Below are 18,111 nucleotides of genomic sequence, written 5' to 3'. Positions count from 1 at the left end.
CATAGTAACTTAGGTGTTCAATATCAATCTCACAAAGTGGGAGCACCTACACAAAGAAGAACTAAAAACCCCCATAAGACCTGGCCACAAGGCAGAATTTCTAGGGGCTCAGGTCACAACAGCATCTTCCTCCCCCCTCTCAAAGGGTAAGTCACCCCACAAGTTCTTAACAATAAATTGTTAATTGCTTAGTGGAGTTATCTTACCCTGTCCACATCAGTGATGAGCTTTCAGTAAAATAGGAAACATGGTAAGAAAAACCAGTAACAGGACATGTTCCTGTTGTACGGACATATAGAATAGGAATTTTGGGGGGACAGGCATAGGATATTTTTCATTTCACTGGGGCCTAACGCAATGCCACAAATTAATAAATATTTGTTGCACTGGTTTGGGAATTTTCCAACTTGATTATGGGACAGATTTTACATGAGTATTTATCTAGTGCTTGCTAATCATGGATTTTCTTAGTTGTTAGCTATGAGAGCTTATAAAAAGTATATATCAACAACTCTGAATCTTATCTTCTGTAAAATGGGGATTGTGAATATCTGCCCTGTCTATTTCACAGGCTTGTTATGAGGAACAAACAAGATCATGGTTCTGAAAGCACTTTCTAAGTTCTAAAGAGCAATGTAGTAGGAGTCATCCTTATCAACATAAGTAATACTGAAAATAACTATAGGCCTCCACGAACATTCTCCTCTGATGCCTCTTGTGGCATGAAGCTAACCCTAGGTTCTTGAAGGCTTTTCCAGCAGAGTACAAATTTTGGCAGGTTCTACCCAAGCTTGAAAACCTGTGAGTTCAGGTCCAATGACAAATTACATTATCTCTTGTCTAAGGAGTGGTCAAGTTAAGTTCAAAAAGGTTCTATTACCAGGTTGGTTGCAGGGAGATGACATTTTTGTCCACTGCAATTCTAAAAGACTAAGTCACAGAGAAATTAAGATTTCACAGAGAATTGGAGTAACTTTAGAAGCCATCTTGTCTAACTGATACAAAAGGAATCCCCACTATTACATACCCAGCTTTGACATGAAGATTGCCAAAGAGGAGGGAAACACCCTTCCTCATAAGGGAAGTCATTCCACTTTTGGATTACTCTAAATTATTAGGAAGCTTTCTGACACGAGACCTAAATTGGACTTTTTATCCATTGCTCATGGTTCTGCTAAAATGAACTGGAGAAGGAAATGGCAAACCACTCCAGTAACTTTGCTAAAAACAAAACAAAACAAAACAAAACAAAACAAAACAAAAAAACCTCAAATAGGGTCACGAAGAGTCAGAAATGACTGAAAAATGACTGAACAACAACAAAAATGTACCAGGTACTGTGCTAAGTGCAAACAAATCTAATCCTGTCTCCTAATCCTACTTTCACTTAATAGCCCTTCAAATACTTGAAGACAATTGTCATGGCTCCCTGACATTTCTCTTCTCTAGGTCAAACACCCTTAATTTCTTCAACTGGTCATGGCTCAGAAAGAAACACAGACCTCTACATGAGATCTGCACAGGCACCTGTAAACTAACTCCTGTAAATTGTCTCTCTTAATGAAAGCCAAGGTTGCATTAGCTTTTTAATGCAGCTACTTCACATAGGGCTCATATTGAACTTGTTTTTGTCCCCCCCCCCCCTTTTTTAAAAGGCAATTTGGGTTAAGTGACTTGCCCAGGGTCACACAGCTAGTATGTGTCAAGTGTTTGGTCTGAGGTTGGATTTGAACTCAGGTCCTCCTGATTTCAGGGCCAGTGCTCTATCTACTGTGCCACCTAGCTGCCCCTTGAACTTGTTTTACATTAAAACCCCAAGATGTTTTTCAGAACCATTGGTGTCTAATTATGCCTGCCCCATCTTTTATCTTTGAATTTGACTTTCTGTGTGTGTGCTCAAATGAAAGACTTCACATTTATCCCTTTTGCATTTCCTCATATTAGATTTAGGACAATGCTCTAGTCTGTCAAGATCCTTTTAGATCTGGACTCAATCATCTATTGTATCAGCTATCCCTCCCAGCTTTCTGCATCTTCAAATTCGATGGGCATGCCATCTATACTATTATCCAGATCACCAATAAAAATATTAAAACAGCATAGGGCCAAGCACAGATCCCTGGCCTATACCACAGTGGAACTTTTACCACACTGACTCCAGCCATCCAACTGGTTCTGAACACATCTTTTTGTATTCTGATCTAATCTATCTTTTCCACAAGAATACTATGAAATACTTTACCAAAAACTTTGCTAAAGTATAAATAACCTATCACCACAGCATTCCCTTCACCTGCTGGTTTGGTATTTCTGCCAAAAAAAGGAAATGACATTATCTGGTATGTCTTGCTCTTGATGAAGCTATGCTGATTCTTGATAATCATCTCTTCCTTTTCTAAGAGATGTTTAACCACCATTTTCTAATGGTCCATTCTAGAATATTTGTAAGAATGGAAGACAAGTTCAGTTTTTTGGCAGACGCCATTCTCTTTCCCTTTTTGAAAACTGGAACATTTGCTTTTCTCCAACATTATGGTATATGTCTCATATTTTCCACAATGACTGACAGTGCTTAGCAATCATGTCTGTCTGTTTTTTCATTAAACAAAGTACTGGTGCCCAGATGTAGTTCATCTAGGTCAGATGACTAGAATTCTTCATGGGCCTTTCAGTGTTTTCTTAATATCTCCTTACCCTTTCTCTTGGGTACCCAGAGAAATTTCTCATTTATATTCACACCTGTTTCCTAAAGTCATTCACTGAGACCCACTAGGACTTTCTGAATATACTCAAACTGCAGGAGACCCAGAACCAGCCAGCCCACTTAGAAGCCACACAGGTCTGGCATGACACTCTGGGTTGAACAATGAAAGCCAGTGCTATAACTTACCTCAAAGTATTTCTTGGTCGAAGTTACAGTGAGTTTATATAATAGGATTTTGTCTTTATCATCAATGAGCTTATCCCCATATACCCGTTCAGCTTCATGTAGCCATAACCGTATGAGATCAACAGGGGTTCTGAGGATTTCTGCTGTAGAAAACAAGAGTCCCTGCCAAGAACAAACTAGTCATTGTGGGATTCTTGGCCTTGAAAGAGAAGCAAATTAAGATATGCAGTTCATTGATCATAGGTCTAAAGCTGGGAGAGTCCTCAGAGGCTATCCAGTTCAAATGCTTTATTTTACATGAAGAAACTGAAGCTCAGGGAGGGAAAATGTTTTACACTGATCACACAGACATTATATATTAGAGACAGGATCTGAACCCATATAGAATATAATTCTTTTTTGTCATCGTTCTGCTGTGGGTATGGAAATGCTCTTTTTGGGGGTATTCAGAATAAAAAATTTTTTTAAAAGATCATGTTTATTGCCTGACCAACATAGTGGTGTTACGGCCAACACCCCATTTGCACATTATGGAGACCAGATAGTGATAGAGAGAACATTATAGAGAGCAGATAGTGCAAGTATTATATCATCCTTATTTGATACAAGAGAAAAAAGACACAGGAGTAGGGTTGATACAACACACAGAAGTAGAAAAAATATAATCATTTCTCAATGTAGAAAGATTTTTTTAAAAATAGTAAATACTGGTCTTCAGGACCAGCCATGGGATATTTACCCACTGTTCTTAGACTCTTTCTTGTTTCAATGTCTTCTTTCTGGTCTTGGCCTTGATATTAATTCAGTTCTCATTCTACTGTCATAGATTCTACTAAGCAGGGCTGTCATTTTTAGCCCTCTAGAGCTTGTTCCTCCAGCCTGTGACCTGGAGTAGCACATAGATCTAGAATTGGAAGGGACCTCAGATGTCATCAAAAAAAACCCCTCCAATTTTACAGATGAGGAAAAATGAGGCCTTGAGAGGTTAATAGACTTACCCGCGCAACAAGGTCAGAAACAGGATTTGACCTCTGGTCTACTGACTCCACAGCCAATGCACTTTCGACTACACTACTCTAGGAGACTAGGACCTAAATAGGTTATTTACCTCTCACTGTCACTCTTGGGATATTTCATCTTCAAGCCCCTGGCAAAGTCTCCCCTAAACCCCAAGTCCCAACTTCTCGTAAGAAATAGTTCTTCCCTCTTGGTGCCAAAGTTACCACCCCATAAGTTTTGGATTTGTGTCACTTCATTTTTCCTCAGGAAGTCTCCAAGCTCTGGCTCCACTGGAACCTATAACTCCTATCACTTTGCTTCTGCTGAAAACCAACCCTATATGCCAGATCTTTAGGCCAATTCTGTGCTTAATAGTCTAGTCATTTCTTCTACTAATGTTGGTTCTATCCTGCACTGAGTACTTCTGAGTCAAGGCCTCTTCTCTGTATGACTGCTTCTCCAGATCATCCTGCTCTCAAGTTCTGAATTAATTTACCTGGGGACCTTCATTATTTCCTTGGCTCTCCATTACTGGCCAAGCTATGTGAACAATCATATGGAGCACAGACATTTCTTTAATTTTCACCTTGGGATTCAGTGACCTACTTATCTCTAGGCAATGGCTCATGGCCCTGACATGGGCATCTATTCTAGGGAATAGATTCCAAAGCATACATCTTTTACCATAATTACAAATAAGAATACATAGGTATCCCGCAATATCAACACATTCTTAGCTCCTTCCCCTCACAAATAATGAATCAGAATCATTTCATCATAGACTAAAAAGAAGTCAAATGCCTTACCCATAGTCACATGGCTAGTAAGTATCAGAGTTGTAACTCATCCCCAGGGCTTCTGCCTCTCAAATCTAGGGTTCCCCCTCTACTCTACTATATCACATCATATCTCTTGATAGATAAATCTGGGAGACTTTCCCTGCAAATCTGAGTTAAAGATATCATCAAAAGGAAGAGCAAAGGAGATACATTTTGTAGCTATGGATAAGAGAAGAGTTCTTGACCAAACAAGAGTTTAAGGACATCATGAGAGATAAAATGTACAATCTTGATTATGAAATGAAAACTTTTGCAAAAACAAAACCAATGCAGCTAAAATTAGAAAGGAGTTAACTGAAAGAAAACGAATCTTTGCTAGTTTCTCTGATAAAGATGTGATATTCAAGATATACAGAGAACCCATGCAAATATATAAGAAAATGAGTCATTTCCCAATAGATAAATAAATAGACAAAAGACAGGATATCCTCAAAAGAAGAAAAGCAAAAATGCTCCAAAATACTAAGCCAATTAAAATAACTGAGATTTTGCCTCACATTCATCAACTTGTCAAAAAAGACAAAAAGGGAAAAATGGCAATTGTTGGAGAAGATATGGGAGAACACGTTGATGTTTGTTGATGGAGCTATGAATTTGTCAAATTTTCCATTCTATAAAGCAATTTTGATACCCCACAAATCACTAAATTGTTTAGCTTTTGATGTAGTGATAGCACCACTAGGCTTATTTCCTGAAGAATTAAAATAAAGAGGGAATAGAATCATGTAAAAATATTTATAGGAATACTTTTTGTTGCAGCAAAATGGAAACTAAGAGGTTGCCCATCAGTTGTGGAGTGACTGAATAAATTATGGCATGTGGTTATATTGGAATATTACTGAATGACAAAAGGGATGGATTAAGGAAAAACATGTAAGGACTTATAGGAACTGATTTAGAGAAAAGTGAACAGAGCCAGGACAACAATTACATAATAACTATAAAACTGAAATGAAAAATAATGTTGAAAGACATAAGAACTCTGATCAGTATAGTGACCAACCACATTTCCAGAGGAATGATGATGAAACATGCTTTCCATCTATTGACAGAGGTGGTAGACTGGGGTGAAAAACGAGACATCCATTTTTGAACATGGCTGACACATACATTTGTTTTGCTTAACTATGCTTATTGGTTATAGGGGAGGATTTTTTTTTAATAAGTAGAAGAGGATGATGGAGAGGAGATGATTTATTGTTGTTGTTCAGTCATTTTAGGCATGTCTGATTCTCTGTGACCCCATTTTTGGGGTTTTCTTGGCAAAGATACTGGCATGGTTTTACATTTCTTTTTTCCAGCTCGTTTTTCAGATGAGGAACATGAGCAAAAAGGGTTAAGTGACTTGCCTACGGTCACACAGCTTGTAAGTGTCTGAGGCCAGATTTGAACTCATGAAGATGAATCTTCCTGATTCCAAGCCCAATATAGAGATCCACTGCACCATCTAGCTGCCCAGGGGAGATGATAGTGATGCAAAAAAGACAAGGAAATCAATGAAGTGTTTAAAAGAATGCACAGAAGCAAGTTCAAAAGGAAACACAGACAAGCAAAACAGCTTTGGAATTAATGTGCTCAATGCAGTGAATACTTTAGAATGACATGACAGAGATTCACAGGTTGACTTAACATTCCCCTTGTCTCCCACTCTTTGATAGGGAACTATTCACATTTGCCAGTGTTTATCAACTTCAGAATAGCAAAAAAAATACTTTATTGAAGAAAAAAGATTTCATCAGAGATGAGGAGAATATTGAATATGCAATTGAAAAGAGGTATGATTTCCTTAGGGTAGGGAATGATTTGTGTGGGAACACCCTCCACCAATCCATCTTTGACTTAGTGGATAAGTTCTAGGTTGTTCCTTGAGGTTCAGAGAAAAGAATGGCTCTTCCAGTGTCAGATACCTAGTAAGTGTCAGAGGTGGGATTGGAATCTAAGTCTTTCTGACTCGTATTTACTTTCCGAAAGAAAGACAATGTAGTATCATGGAGATAGTTTTGGATCTGGAATCAGGAAGACCTTCATTAGAATCCTGCCTTATGCACTTCTTAGTGATTTGACATTGGGCACGGTCTGTAACCTTCTTGAACCACAGTTTCATCTGTAAAATGGGAATAATGATAATACCTCTTCACAGGGTTGTTGTGAGGATCAAATGAGATAATGTATATTAGGGTTTGTAAATCTTAAATTACCATATAAAGGTAAGCTATATTAAAATTAATAAAAATTATAATTAGTCTTACACCACACTGCTTCAGTGAGTGCCATGAAGATGAAAAGAAAGCAAGCCTAGGTGAATAAAAGGCCTTGCTTTCTATATAGGTTCCTCTCTTCCACAGATTATGTTTCTGCTCCCATTGAAGGAGAGCCAGAGGGTACTGAGAAAACAGGGATTTGGGCTGAGAGGTGGTAGGAGTGTCACAGAAATAAAAAAACAATACCTGGAAAATGTTGGAGAGGTCCCTGAGGTTGAAGACATAATGAAACTTAATGGCCGTAGGAAGAAAGGTTGATGAGATTTTCTGATGCAAGGCTATTATAGGAAAAATAGACACATTGATTCTTCTGTGGGCTTAATGGTCTCAGGAAGTGTAGAACTTAAAACAATGTTTCTAAAGCAAATGGACTATGAAATAGTGACAATTTAAGTTAGAAATTTGCAGAGTTGAACAGAGAGGAAGTTTGCTTCTCTGTTGACATGTAAATCACTTCCATATACTGAATTTCCTATACTCTACCCTCCCACTGAAGCAATTGGATTTCATAATATCTCCTGTTGAAACATAGCATCCTTTAAACATATTGATTTAAATATATAAATAAAATATTTACTAGGGGAAAAGATGAAGAAGCCATCAGCCTCCATAAAATAGTAGCTTTTATAAATACTAAAGTGGATGTGGATAGTTTCAACTTACCAAGTGCTGAGGTGACCAACTGGACACTAATTTTCTGAACCATGATGGGGACAGATCGATAGGATAAATGCTGTGCCAAGATTGTGCTATAAATTGCCATCAGAGCATCTTGTCCAGGGAAACTCACAGCAAACACACAAAAGTGTCTCTATATCAAGGCAAAACAAAACAAAACAAAAAGTTCACAGATGTCCTTAAACCTATCTTTTCTGATTACAGGGAGTGCTGAAGACCAAATTCTCCAGAAAGCAAGCAGCCTCTCTACTGCCCATCTTCACCTGGATTTGGTCAGAGTGGGGGGATTTCCTAACCGAGGAAGGATCCAGCACCTTCACGAGAGGGACCGACAAGGAATTCTCTGAGGATCCCTAACCAACTGGAAGACTCGAGATGGGGAGTGGGTGACCTCTCCTATGTGATACTGGGAAAAGGTGTTAACTGGAATGGTCCCATTGGGGCGAAAATTAAAGGGCATCTATAGCACTTTCTTAGTGTTTGTGCCTGTCCTCCTCTGCTCAGTCTCCTTCCACAGCACTTCTTCCCTTCTCTGGGTCTACCCACTCTTGGGTGAGTCTCTCCACTGGCAGCTTGTATAAAAAGCCTGTCTAGCTAGGGTCACAGTGTCTAGGCTGGGTTTTCTATCTCTATCCTTATTTGGAAAAAAGCTGGAAAAAAAAGAAAGTAAGCTAGTTAACTGGTTAGCCTAGGTGAGTTGGAGCATTGTCTGGAAAATTATAGTGAATTTTCTCTCAAAGACTGAATAAGAGGACACAGGCTTAAGCTACACTACAAAAAAGTTAGACACACAACAACAAGGAATTCACTTTTCAGTGTGAGACACTGAAATGGCCTATTAATTTCATTTCATGAAATTTCATTTCTTTCTCTTTCTTTTCTGATTAGCAACAGGTATGATTAGGCACGTAAAGAAGCATACATCTGATGGTTCTGCCTAGAGATGAGGTAGTCTCTTACCATTCCTTTCCCCATGATAAATTCCTCAGTTATGTGGACCTAACCTTCCAAATAAAACCAGAACCACAGCAGAGTAATCAGAGCAAATGCACCAAAAATTTGAGGAGTCTAAAATTTCCATAAAAACAGCAGCAGAGAAACAATTGAGTTTAGCAATTGGTTAGTATTAATAACTAGTTAAAAAATTGAAAGCTACCAAATAACACACTTTCTCCCTCTAGTGGCTGTACCTCAGGTGAGCTACTCCATGTCCTGCTTGTTCAACTGCACTCTTCCCCATTTTCGTTTCTGCTCCCCTCTCTCCTTAAGAATTTGACAATACGTTTTGTGCCCTTTAACTTGGGAACAAAACAGACCTCTTTTCCTCACAGAAAGGGAATTGGAATCAAACGCCCCACGTGCTATCCTACACACACAATACACACAGACACAGACACGTTATTAATGCAGAAATCATTTGTTGTTTCTCCCTGTCTACCTGAAGTCTGGAGTCAATGGTGAAGGAGCCAGAAGTGGGATTCATACAGGCTACATACTGACAGTTGTGAATGTCCTTCAGTGTCAGCTTATGTCTGTCATACCTGCATAAGGAGAAAACACGTCTCAGGTCAATTAGCCACAAAATCAAAGCCTTCCTTTCCACTTTGGTCACTTCAAGAAATACTTAATATGTCAGGGTTGATGTGATCAGCAGAAATAGCCCATTTCTCTCTCTCTTCCCAGGAATAACAATTGACATTTGTCTCCATGAGGTTTACAAGGCACTTAGCATGCATCATCTCGGTATAAATATCCCCACTTGAAAGATAAGGAAAATGAGTTTAAAAGATTTTAAATGATTGGTCCAGCATCACACAGCTAGTAAATATCAGAAGCAGGATCTCAACCTGGTCTTCCTGCCTCCAACTTTAACACTAGCCAACATACCATACTGCCTCTAAATTAAAATGATTTTTTTGGGGGAAAACAAATGTGTATGTGTGTATGGGGTGGAAGGGAACCTTAGAGAAAGATAAGCCAGGTTTGAAAATACAGGCTGAGCAAATTTTCAGTTGTTAGTCACTAGGCAGAGATTCCAAGGCCCCAGGTCACTGTTGCTCTTTCCACACTTCTGGAACTGCTAAGGACAATTGCTGTTGTTCAGTAGTTTCAGTCCTGTCTGACTCTTTGTGACCCCATTTGGGGTTTTCTTGGCAAAGATACTGGAGTAGTTTCTCCAGCTCATTTTACAGATGAGAAAACTGAGGTAAACAGGGTTAAGTGACTTGCCCAGGATCACACAGCTACTAAGTGTCTGAGGCCAAATTCAAACTCAAGAAGATGAGTATTCCTGACTCCAAGCCCAGCACTCTATCCACTGAGCCACCCAGCTGCCCACTAGGTATATCTGATATTCTCCTAACGAATTTGTTTATTCATTGATTCATTTTTTTAAAAGATGTTATCCTTTTTATTATTTTTACTCTTATGTCTGGAAAGAGGAATGGATAGCAGATTGGATTAAATACCAGAATCCAGCAATATGTTGTTTAACAGGAGACACACTTGAAACAGAAAGACATACACAGAGTTAAAATTAAGGGTTGGAACAAAATCTATTATGCTTCAGCTGAAGTAAAAAAGGCAGGGGTAGCAATCATGAACTCAGAGCAAAAACAAAAATAGACTCAATTAAAAACTACATTATGCTAAAAGGTAACATAAACAATGAAGTAATATCAACATTTTTACAACAAGTTTCTATGATAAAAGCTTTATTTTTCAAATATAAATTGAGTATAGAACTCAGTCAAATTTATAAAAAATAAAAGCTATTCCCCAATTAATAAATGGTCAAAGGATATAAACAAGAAGTTTTCAGAAGAAGAAATCAAAGTTATCTACAATCACATGAAAAATGCCCTAAATCACTATTGAGTAGAGAGAAATGCAAATAAAACAACTCTAAGGTACCACCTAACACCTATCAGAAATTACAAATGCTGGAGGGGATGAGGGGGAAAATAGGTACACTAATGAACTTCTGGTAGAGTACAGTATTGGTAGGTCCAATCATTCTGGAGAACAATTAGGAACAACACCCAAAAGGCTATAAAACTATGCATACCCTTTGACTCAGCAATACCACTACTAGGTCTGTATTCCAAAGAGGTTAAAGAGAAAGGGAAAGGACCAATATGTACAAAAATATTTATAGCAGCTCTTTTTGTGGTAGCAAAGAATTGGAAATTAAGGGGATGTTCATCATGGTGAATACCATGGCAATAATCTGTCTTTACATAAATAAATACTTCTGTAGAATCATTTGTTTGTCAGAGTGTACCCTTTCAATAAATGGCTCTAATGGGTTTCAGTTCCTTAGGAAGGGGTGGCAGAGTCCTAACAGTAGCATATAGGCATATGCCTCTGTACCTCCCTCACTATGGATTCAGGAAGTCTTAGGATAATGATATTGAATCATCATTAAGAGATTTGAGTCTCTATTGCCATGATTAGAGGAATTTTCTGTGAAAGGAGTAAGAGGGATGGATCTATCTATCTACCCATCTATTTATCTATCTATATCTATCTATCTATCTATCTTTTTGTTTAGTCATTTTTCAGTCATGTCTGACTCTTTGTGACCTCATTTGGGGCTTTCTTGGCAAATGTACTGGAGTGCTTTGACATTTTCTTCTCTTTACAGATGAAGAACTGAAGCCAACAGGGCTAAGTGACTTGCCCAGGGCCACACAGCTAGTAAATAAAAGTCTGAGACCAGATTTTAACTCACAAAGATGAGTTTTCCTGACTCCATGTTTAGTACTCTATCCACTATGTCACCTAGCTGCCCAGGGATATAGTTAAAACAATTCCAGAACTGTTTTGTCTGGTCTGAAAGTCGCAGATTTACCTGGGATGGCACAAGATGCTATCAGGTGTATTTCACCCCAGGTAAAGTTCATGAATGCTTCTTTTTTTTGAAATGGCCAATTCATGTACCAGAACTCTGTTTTTCTTTTCTTTTCTTTCTTTCTTTCTTTTTTTTTTTTGAGGCAATTAGGGTTAAGTGATTTGCCCAGGGTTACACAGCTAATAAGCGTCTAAGGCTACATTTGAATCCAGGTCCTGATTCCAGGACCAGTGCTCTATCCACTGCACCACCTAGCTGCAGAACTTTATTTTTCAAGGGGCCTCTTGCCCTTGATTAAATTCAGATCTTGCACAAAAGGGAGGCTGAAGCAAGAAGGTTTTGTAATTTTCCTTCCTAAAATTGTCATTTCCACCTTTCCCAGCAATCCATCTTTTGTACCTATTAAATTCATCCAGCATCTTTTCTAACAGCTTCCAGCTACTTTGCTTTCTTTCCTAACACATTCCCATGTAAATATCAATTTTAAAATTAATAACAGAAGCAGATAGGTGGAACAGTGAATAGAGCACCAGCCCGAGAGTCAGGAGGACCTGAGTCAAATTTGACCTCAGACACTTGATACTTACTAGCCATGTGACCCTGGGTAAGTCACTTCACCTTAATCACGTAGCCAAAAAAAAAAAAAAAGAGTAGGATGATGAGTAGGATGCTCTCAGAAAAACCTGGAAAGACTTATATGAGCTAATGTAAAGTGAAATGTACCAGGTACAAAGTAACAACAATGATCAGCTATGAATTATTTAGCTGTTCTAAGCAATACAATCATCCAAGACAACTCTGAAGCACTCATGATGAAAAATGCTATTGATTCCCAGAGAAAGAACTGATGGTGTCTAAATACAGATTGAAATATACTTTTTTTTAAACTTTATTTTTCTTGAGGTTTTTTTTTAGTCTATGTTTTCTTTCACAACATAATTAATATGGAAATGTTTTGCATAACTACATATGTATAACCTATATCAAATTGCTTGCTTTCTCAATGGGGGGGATGGGGAGAGAGTAAAGGAGAGAATTTGGAACTCAAAGTTTTAAAAATGAATGTTAAAAATTGTTTTTGCATTTAACTGGAAAAAATAAAATACTAAATAAAATTTTAAAAAGAAATGTTTGGGGAAAATATTTTCTAGGCTCTAAAATATACTTGGCAGCTAGGTGGCACAGTGGATAGAGTGCTGGGCCTGGAGTCAAGAAGACCTGAGTTCAAATCCAGCCTCAGAAACTTACTAGCTGCATGACCCTGGGCAAGTCATTTAACCCCGTTTGCCTCAATTTCCTCACCTGTAAAATGAGCTGAGGAAGGAAAAGGCAAAGCATTCTAATATCTTGGTCAGAAAAACTCCAAATGAGGTCACAAAGAGTCAGACATGATTGAACAACAACACCACCAATAATAACAAAATACTCCTATTTCCAAATGAAACAGATTAGGAAAACATTTGTAAAATGTGAACAAAACATTTGTGGTACAATAAATTCAGCTTCTCCAAGAAAGAAAAAAAAAGTCATTAAAGATAAGTGAAGGAAACCTTATGCTTCTGTCAAAAGTGGTCTTTGGGGGAGGACATTGCTGAATCCATTGTGTGCCATATTATATAAACATTATTAAATAAATATACTAAATGTCTCCTTTAGTACCTCCCTCTTTCCCTCATCACTTTATGGTTATAAAAGAAAACCTACAGGTCTTTGAATGGTTCTAGGAACTTCTTATCCACTTTTCTTTATTCTATTTAATAGGGCACCTAGTAGGAGGAGCTTAACAAATGCCCATTAACTGATGGTTTTGGTCTGGTGCGAACAGTTTTAACAGTTTAAGCATCCTTTTTCTTTTGCTAAAAATGTGCCCTTTCCACCTGATTTTACCCAAAACTGTTTCATAAAACTGTCTACGTGATCTGACCTATCTGATCTTACCTAAACTCTCTGGGTCATGTAGGTCAAGAGGAGAGCCTGTCTATGTATCTATTTAAGTATCTGTCTGTCTTCTGTCGATCGGTCTGTCTGTGGAATTGTGAGATACATGACCATCACCCACTGAAGGGGAGTGTCATATTCTTGAGTGAATAAGCTACAGTGTACCTATCTCTCTGTAACCTGTACTGGCTTATTCATACAATGGCTAGCAAGGACCCTGAAAATTCTTGCCTCTCTTCTAACAGAAGGCGGAGGCCTTGATAACATCACTGTGAAGCAGCCAGCTGCATGGGGAGGTTCCCTCATCATGAGTTTGATCTGGGTAGAAGTTTACTGATTGAGGCCATCACAATACTTTTTACATGAAATTGAGTTCTTTTTCTGGGAACAAATTCAGATCTTGCACAACAGACCTCAAACAATGGTTTACTGCTTGGGTGTTACTCAAGACAGTAGATGGGCTTAGGCAGAAGCCGGTACATGTTTGAAACTGAGCAAAACCTTTCGTTCTGCCTTTCTTTATATAAATGAACTCTTCTATGAATTCCCTGTCTGCTACAGGGTTCACTTAATGCTCCTTTCTCACTTTTTCTTGACATTTTACAAGGATACTAATGGATCACACAAGCTGAGCATTGGTTACCCCTTGCTTTCATCATATAACAGTCCATCTTCTCTTTCAATTATATATTACTTTGATGAAAATCTTTACTTTAGTTCTTCTTCATAGTTATGTGCTGGCTGTGTGGTTGCAGTTTGCTCTCACCTACCATTGCCATCTAAGTGATATCAATTTCTAATTCTTCAGAGGCTATCACGTTCTATGATTTGCAGCCATTTAACAACTTAGGTAGAATACTAATATTTAAAAGGCTAACTTCCATTTCTGGAAGAAATTTGGACTCATTTAATCACTTATATATAGTGTAATCAACTGAAGCAGTGGATGGAAACCTGGGTCTAAAGTCAGGAAGACCTGAGTTCAAATTTGGCCCCAGACACTTATTAACTGTGTGACCCTAGACAGGTCACTTACTGTCTGCTGGCCTCAGTTTCCTTGATGGTAAAATGGGGATAATAATAGGATCTGCCTCACAGGGTTCTTGTGAGGATCAAATAAGGTAATATTTGTAAAGCACCTAGCACACTGCTTGGCACAGAGTAGGTCTTATTAATTCTTATTTCCTTCCTTTCCCTTCCCTTTTGTATCTTAGATATTCACAGTTTCCTCAAAGACAATCCAGCTTATTCGCCTCCGCTTATTTAATTTTGGGCCAAATTTGTTATCTGTTTGCACTGTCTGCCAATATACATATACTGTGGACAAGTTCCACAGGCTCTTCGTCTAATTTTATGTCATAATCTGGATAAAGGGCATTCTTTCTCCACTTGATTTCCCTGACTGGATGGTTAGACAGAGCTCTTTTGAGTGCTTTTAGATTACTTTAAGAGATTCTGTGATATTCTCAGTCTTTGTTTAACTGGCATTATGTAATCTGGAAACAAGAGAATATGGGGCACTTTCCCAGTCACTGAAAATTCTTCTTCAGCTAGAGACTGCACTTAATCTCCTCCATGACAACGGCGAATACCTTTGGCAAATATATTTCCTTGTTTTATGCTTGGCCTCATAATGTTAATCAGAGATTGTTGAACAAAGTCATCTCTGTTGTTAAATTTTTCAATGAATTTCAAATAATATTGATATATGGATTGGAGATAGTTGGAATAGAGCCTTCAAGCTGATATTTTGCTCTAAGAAATCAAATGTCTGTGTGTTTTTTAAATAATAATTAACAATAACTAGAGTGAGATCTTGTATTGTTTCCATATTTCAGTGTGAAACTAAAGATGTGGTCTATTTAAAGTACTGTTGGGTAGAGCCTACCTGTTCCCTTCTAATACTCTTATCAAGGATGCCCTTAATATAGTGTGTGAATTAGTCTCATAAAAATTTTAATTAGACAGGTAGAAAGAAAACAGGAAGATAGGTTCAGTTTTTTATTTCTCTTGGTTGTACTTTTTTTTTGGTGTCAGTAAGGTTTGTTTGGTTGTTTGTTTAATGCCTTTTGTATCTCTCTCTTTCAGTCACCTTGAGAATCTCTCAAAGATTTCACAATTATGTCACCTCCAATACAGATATGCTCTATGTCCACTTTTCATCCAATTGCTATTTGCATTTTAGTTTTCTTTAGGGTCATTCTATTTATTTGATAAGCACACTTGGGACTATGATATTAGAATCCAAATGGGGTGGTCATTTCCATTTTTCTTCTGCTTAATTGTTCTATTCATTTTCACCCCTAGATGATTTTGTGATCACTTTGATTAGTTGGATTTTTTCCCAAAGATTTCTTTAAATTAGTTTTACTTTTCACTGCTTCTATAAATTGACCTTGTTCAAAATCTTTCATCATCACCACCTTCCATAAGATTTTGCAAAAGAGTTTATATTACAAACCATTGTTGCCATATCTCTCTGCTTCACCAACTAGTGAGGCTTTTAGATTCTTATGACAATTCATTTTCATCAGTTAGTTAATCTTTTGAAAACATTTCTTGCTTTTTTTTTAGCTTACTAACATAAGGGCAGTGCTGCATTGATTATTCCACCCCACTTAAAAATAATTACCTTTGTTAGGTAAAGAAAAATCAGAAATGTGTATGAATAGGGCCTGGACATCTTGAATCAATCAGAACCATTGTGTGAAAGACTTGTTTATACTCAAAGAACTTATATAAAATGGAGGAATTATCTCAGAACTAGGAAGAGACTCTGAAGTCTAGAAATAGAGAGAAAAGAATAGGGTCATCTTGAGCTGAGCCAGAAAGAACCCCAAACCTAGAGGTAAACAGTAAAAGTAGAAAGCAAAAATAAAATTGAACTGTGGCAGAGAAGTGAGATTATCAAGGCAGGTCATTGGCCTTATTGACATTTTGGAACAGAAGACTCAGGGTGATGGCCATCAGTTGTAGCCACTTATCCAAGGACTGAGGGAAACTCTTGGAAAAGGGCTGTTCTTTTCCCATTTTCCCCTCCCACTTCCTGTCTATTCAAAGACATTGTAATATAATCTGCTGCTGTGTTTCCTAAACTTTTAAAAGTAATCTGAATTTTACTCAGTACTAAAGAAGCCAGAAATTAACTAGAAATATACAAATGCAAATTAAGGTAGAAAATCACACCTCTACCCAAATATTGGAAATTTTCCTAACTTGGGGGAGGTGACAAGTCAATGATAAACAAAAGAGAGAAATACCCCTCAAAAAAGATACACTTCTCTTGATTAGATAGCAGAAGAAATCCTATGAGGCAAAAACTCTCTCCAAGGTTTGTACATTGATTAAAGTGTTTCTGATAAAACTGGCTAAAATGCAAGAGGAGATTCCCTGACCTCTCTCCAAGTACAAGTAAGTCATCCCACATAAAAAGGAATTGAAAAAAAATGAAGAGAGGGGCAAGGAACCATTTTAACAAAACCATCATTAATTAAAAATCTGTATAAAATTATTTTAGTCTGTGACTATGTACCTTCTTTTACTCATAGCTCATTTTTATAATCAATAATTTGTTTAATTAGGTTAAGAAGGAATTATTTTAATTGTGTTCCATTTATTTTTCTCTTGTTTTACTGTGTCTTTAAGCTTTGTACTAATATTATCTTTGCTCTAATAAGGCAGGTGTCTGACTATACACAGGCAGCTGATTCAGTAATTATTCTTAAATTAGTACTTCTGGGTCCCATGAGCAACAAGATGGCAGACTAGACATTTTTTTCTCAATCCCATGACCTCTCAAACCTCTCTAAAACAGAAATTATGTGCCAAAGATAAAGCAACATCTCCAAGGTCTAGGTCACTCAAAATCCCAAAGAAGATTAATAATAAATTTGAAACTCAAGAATTGATGCTCACTCCTTGAGCTCACTTGGCACCTTTCCCCCACCTCCCTTACTACCAGTAGCAAGGCTACACTAGGAAACCCAAGGAAATGACTTACATCAAAACCCACCCCTATACCTTGTCTTCCCTCTGTCTTTCCAGTGCTGTGCCTGGGGATCTAGACTGCAGAAATTCACTCAGAACTCAACAGCTAGCTGGGCCATGACTCTTCAAAAGCAAATACTTGTTACAGACTATAACGCAGAAGCACTAGTGCTGCAAAGCTCTGAATTCTGTTGCTTGGACAGAGTACAGAAGACCTGAGGGAGTGGCCCAGATCACTAGGATAGGATACCATGCATGTAAGGGCTGTGCCACCAAACCTGAAAGAAAGAGCATAGCATCCATTTAGGGCTAGTTTTGACCACTGAAAGTCAACTAGGGCAGAGGCTTAGACTGGTGAACTGTGAATTGCCCAGTGAGAAGAGGCTCAGATGCTTTGAGATCCAGCCTCTGAGGAAACCACAATCAGAGGAGAAGTAGGCAGGAAGCTAGTGATAAGGAAAATAAAGAAGGGAAACACTGAAAGTATCAAAGATTTTGGGAAGAAAAGAGCTTGAACAGACAAATCAACAGGAAAACTAGTAAAACAGAAGGAAATATGGCCTCCAAATCCTGTAAATGAGTTAAGGCATCTATGAATAAAAGCTGCAAAATAAAGAAAAATGATCCAACACTTGAGACAGAAGACTCTGGAATTTTAAGAGAACA

At 37.8% G+C, this 18,111-nt stretch overlaps 2 protein-coding genes across 6 annotated transcripts in view; one reads left to right on the top strand and one right to left on the bottom strand.

Annotated features, from left to right (window-relative positions):
- Nucleotides 1-8,135, top strand: part of PGS1 (phosphatidylglycerophosphate synthase 1) — a 135,982-nt gene extending 127,847 nt beyond the window's left edge. For all 5 annotated transcript variants that reach the window (XR_003568107.1, XR_003568108.1, XR_003568109.1 and 2 more), the window contains one exon: nt 7,872-8,135. The gene's annotated coding sequence lies outside the window, so the exon portion shown is untranslated. The remainder of the gene's footprint in view (nt 1-7,871) is intronic.
- DNAH17 (dynein axonemal heavy chain 17) overlaps nt 1-18,111 on the bottom strand; it is a 220,544-nt gene that overhangs the window by 82,515 nt on the left and 119,918 nt on the right. The window contains exons 48-51 of the mRNA XM_027850181.1: nt 9,106-9,208; nt 7,653-7,800; nt 7,176-7,267; nt 2,891-3,052 (exon numbers count right to left, since the gene is read on the bottom strand). Coding sequence (XP_027705982.1) covers nt 2,891-3,052; nt 7,176-7,267; nt 7,653-7,800; nt 9,106-9,208 — 505 coding nt within the window. The remainder of the gene's footprint in view (nt 1-2,890; nt 3,053-7,175; nt 7,268-7,652; nt 7,801-9,105; nt 9,209-18,111) is intronic.

Source organism: Vombatus ursinus, unplaced genomic scaffold (assembly GCF_900497805.2).
Source record: "Vombatus ursinus unplaced genomic scaffold, bare-nosed wombat genome assembly UNPS02008996.1, whole genome shotgun sequence".
Taxonomy (NCBI): Eukaryota; Metazoa; Chordata; class Mammalia; order Diprotodontia; family Vombatidae; genus Vombatus; species Vombatus ursinus.
Note: the sequence above shows the minus strand (reverse complement) of the source record. Positions and strands in the feature narration are given on the sequence as shown.